General features: G+C 48.7%; 1 protein-coding gene across 1 annotated transcript in view; it reads right to left on the bottom strand.

The window, feature by feature from the left end:
* Positions 1-3752, bottom strand: part of SYTL2 (synaptotagmin like 2) — an 84348-nt gene that overhangs the window by 14675 nt on the left and 65921 nt on the right. The window contains 1 exon segment of the mRNA XM_015427740.1: positions 1480-1599. Within this exon segment, the coding sequence (XP_015283226.1) occupies positions 1480-1599 (120 nt within the window).

Here is a 3752-nt window from a genome sequence, read left to right on the forward strand (position 1 = left end):
CTGAGGCCTGGGAGGCTGCAGCCCCCCAGGCCTCGTGCCCCCCCGCGCCGCTCGCTGTTTTTCGGCCGGCCGCCCGGCGGCGGCGGAGGCGGCTTCCCCCGTCCCCCCGGCTCTTCCCCCCCACCCCGCCTTCGTAGCGAGGCCTCGGGAGGCTTCAGCCACCCGGGCCTCACTGTCCCCCCGCCGCCCTGCTCCCCGGCCGCCTGGCCACCGCTGGCGGCGGCGGCTCCCCCCTGCCTCCGTAGCAAGGCCTCGGGAGGCTTCAGCCACCTGGGCCTCGCTACCCCACCCGCCGCCGCCGCCCTGCTCCCCGGCCGCCCGCCGCTTGCCTTCCAAGCGGCGGCGGCGTTCACAGAGCGATCCGTGCGCATGCGCACGGAACGCTCTTGCACTTTCGGGGGGATTTAAACATCCCCCCGAAAGTTTTTTCAAGTTTTAGGATTTTTGTGCACCCCTGGGGACTGCCCCAGGAGTGCACAGACCTCCCCCTGCCCCCCAAGTGCGGATATAGCGATCCGCACGGAGGGGGCAACTTGGCTATTAGATATAGTGATACCTCATCCTAGTAAAACTTGATGCCGACTTAGAATTTGCTTTCCTAAACCCAAGCCCCAGATTTAACCCCCTATATTATGCTGCCTCTGGGTCAATGGACTCCATAAAGCCTGGGCAGAAAGAGTATTATATGACAGAGTATAAACATTTGGGAGCTTAAAATTTCACCACCAAAAGCTGTGGCTTCTTATATGCCCCCAATGCCAGCTGAATTAAAACCTGCCTCCGAGAAGAAGGATTTACTGAGGCTGAATGCCATCTGCAAAATAATCCCGTCCACACTCATTTGCTTTGCTTTTGTGCCCCTATTGCTTCTTTTTTTCTTTCTGAATGCCTTTTGCTCCCTCTTGTGGTCGCTTCAATATTACATCCTTGCATTTCCGAGATATTTCCCTGCAATTTAAAACCCTAACCCTACATTCACCACATTTTCTTTAAATTATCTCTTAGCTGCAAATTTGAAATGAAAAGCCCATTCACGTGATCAAAGTGGTGTGCCAAAGATGCAACTTAAGGGGATCCTCTCAGGGCTCAGGCCAGAATGAAACAGATGTGTGGGTTAACGGTACTTTGATTATTGACAAATTTGAGAGCACCAGTAATGCTTGAAAGGATCCTTAGCTTCTCACAGTGAAAAATGCTAAGGAATATCATGCACTCGGCACTCTGGGTGGCCCCCAGAAGTTAGGTGGAATGGGATTGTGGGAGATGAGCTAGTCAAGCAGTAGTTTTTAAAGCGCACACACACACTTATACTTGTTATATAACTTCTAGTTAAAAGGTATTTGTAAGAGCACCATGCATTACATCGCCCCACAAAGGCAACGGTCCCACAGCATCAGAGGTTACGAGCATCAAAAGTCAGCATTAGTAAAAAAAATAAAAAAACCCAAACAAAAACAAAAGAAGATTTTATTTACATACAGAAGACAAGGATGCCAAGCCAGAAGAGCCGCTAAGATTGGTTAGGGAACTTGGGCTCTTCTTGATCCTGCCAAGTGAGTAACTGCTGTCTGACGCTGTGTCTGTCTCTCTGTCATCACTCTACAAGATATCACAGAAGGAGAAAAAGAAAAGAGTCTGTGGCAGGCGTTTGAAAAAAGTGGCGAGGAACAACAGCCATGCGGCGCCGTTTCAAATGAGCTTGTGGCACTCGGGCGGCAGCATCGCTGGGCAAGCAAGTTAAAGGAAGGCCTCAAAAATCGCAGGCATGCTTTGCATGCAAGGATTTAGGTCTGGTAAAACAAAAAAGAGGCGAGATTAAGCACGAAAAACAACCCTGTGTTTTAACCAGCTAGACAATTGGGGTGGGGGGGCACTGGGGGCATGCCGTCACTTAAGACATCAGAAAAATAATAATGTCCAGGTTGGAGCGGGGGCTGGCCAGGTCCCCTGGCACACCCTCGACCTGGAAGCTGGTGAACTCCTGGAACTGGGGCAGCCACCAGATGGCCTCCTTGCGCTTCTGGTCCACATGGAAGATCTTGTCACTGTCCCAGTCAAACGTGCACTCGCCCGGGCTCCTACTCTGAGTTCAGGCTCTGCTGCATTAGCTCCACCACCAACAGCACCTCTTCCGCTGCCCCAGGAGGGAAGGAAACGGAGAGGGGCTGAGCAGGAGCTAGAAAGACTTCTGGGATGTCCCAGCTCTTAACACTGGTGAAAGTTCTCCAAGCAAATCCGATCTATCTTAATTCCATCTCAGGAAACTAGAGCACTTGCATGAGTCTGAGTCCTTTTACTAGTGGTGACAGCCCTATATAGAGTACATTTTATTAGTGGCGACAGCCCTATAGGGTACTTGTATGGGTTGCATCTCGTGGGCCCATTCCACCAACGCTTTCTGTATTCTGGTGCAATGTGGTGCACATTTGTAAGAGCAGCTTCCTTTATCAGTAAGAGGTGCCCTGCACCACAGGATGGTGTCTGTTAGAGGAACACATCCCTGGGATCTGGCCCAAAGTCTCGCCTTCGTCCTAAGAGTCTCCATTCTGGACCTGAGGCGATAAGCCAGCTGCCTGGATGATCTGTTTGTATACTGCCATCAACAGCACTCGGCAGCCTTCAGAGAATTCCCACACCACTGCCAACTTTTACTAACGCTTATTTCACGTGAGCAATGATTATTTGATCAAGAACAGGGTGATTGGGGTAATCGATTCCCAGCTTTGATTTCAGACGTGCTTTGATTGAGGTGGCCTCTGTCAACAGCCTCACTGGACTCAAGATGTTCAAGAGCACACTTAAAATGGGGGGCTCGCACATACATGATCTTGCAATGACTGGCTAACGATGACATTAATAAGAAACGAGATTCACGTGGGTAGCCGTGTTCATCTGAAGCTGTAGAACTAAGTTTGAGTCTTGAAGAAATTTTGTTTCAATTTGTCTGAAAGCTTACACCTTACATAAAACTTTGCTGGCCTTAAAGGTGCCATTGGACTCAAAACTTTGTTCTACAAGAAACAAGGTCTAAGTCCAGTGGCACCTTTAAGATCAACAATTCTGGGTATATTTATTTATTTATTTATTTATTTATTTATTTGCATTTATATTCTGCCCATCCTCCGGGCTCAGGCCGGGTAACATCATTATAATAAATACAATTTCAGTTTAAAACACGATAAAACATAACCATTGAAACAAGTGTGCATGCGTATTTATAACCAGAACTAAACTTTGTTGGTCTTAAAGGTGCCACTGGACTCAAAACTTTGTTCTGCTGCTTCAGACCAAAACGGCTACCCCACCTGAATCGGTAATTACAAGATCGTATAGACAAAATCCCACCAAAGAGAAGCAACAGCAGAGGCCCAAACTGAAAATAAAGAAGTGGGATCTGCTCTTGTTCAGTTAAGGGGGAGTACAATATAACTGTTATCTTTTCTTTACTGTGCATGGTTGAACACAGGATTCATTTTGAAGACAAATCCGGCAAGAGTGAGAAGCAAGCTGGCTGGATTCAGGGTGAGGCTGGGCAGAGGATAAAACAGCCGCGTGTTGCTCCATCTCGTCCCCCAATCCAGATTTCCCACTGTGTGGCTGCCACTTTGCTAAGATTTTGCTAGCAACTTTTTCCCTTTTGAAATCTGGGGTCATCGATACGCTTTGTCCATGGGTCCCAGGCTGGAAGAGAGGTTTCCTTTGCCTGGATAGGAAAAGGGTCATCTGGGATGACACTCAACCAAGCAATGTAT

This window comes from Gekko japonicus, unplaced genomic scaffold (genome assembly GCF_001447785.1).
Source record: "Gekko japonicus isolate JY-2015 unplaced genomic scaffold, Gekko_japonicus_V1.1 scaffold393, whole genome shotgun sequence".
In the NCBI taxonomy this organism is placed as follows: Eukaryota; Metazoa; Chordata; class Lepidosauria; order Squamata; family Gekkonidae; genus Gekko; species Gekko japonicus.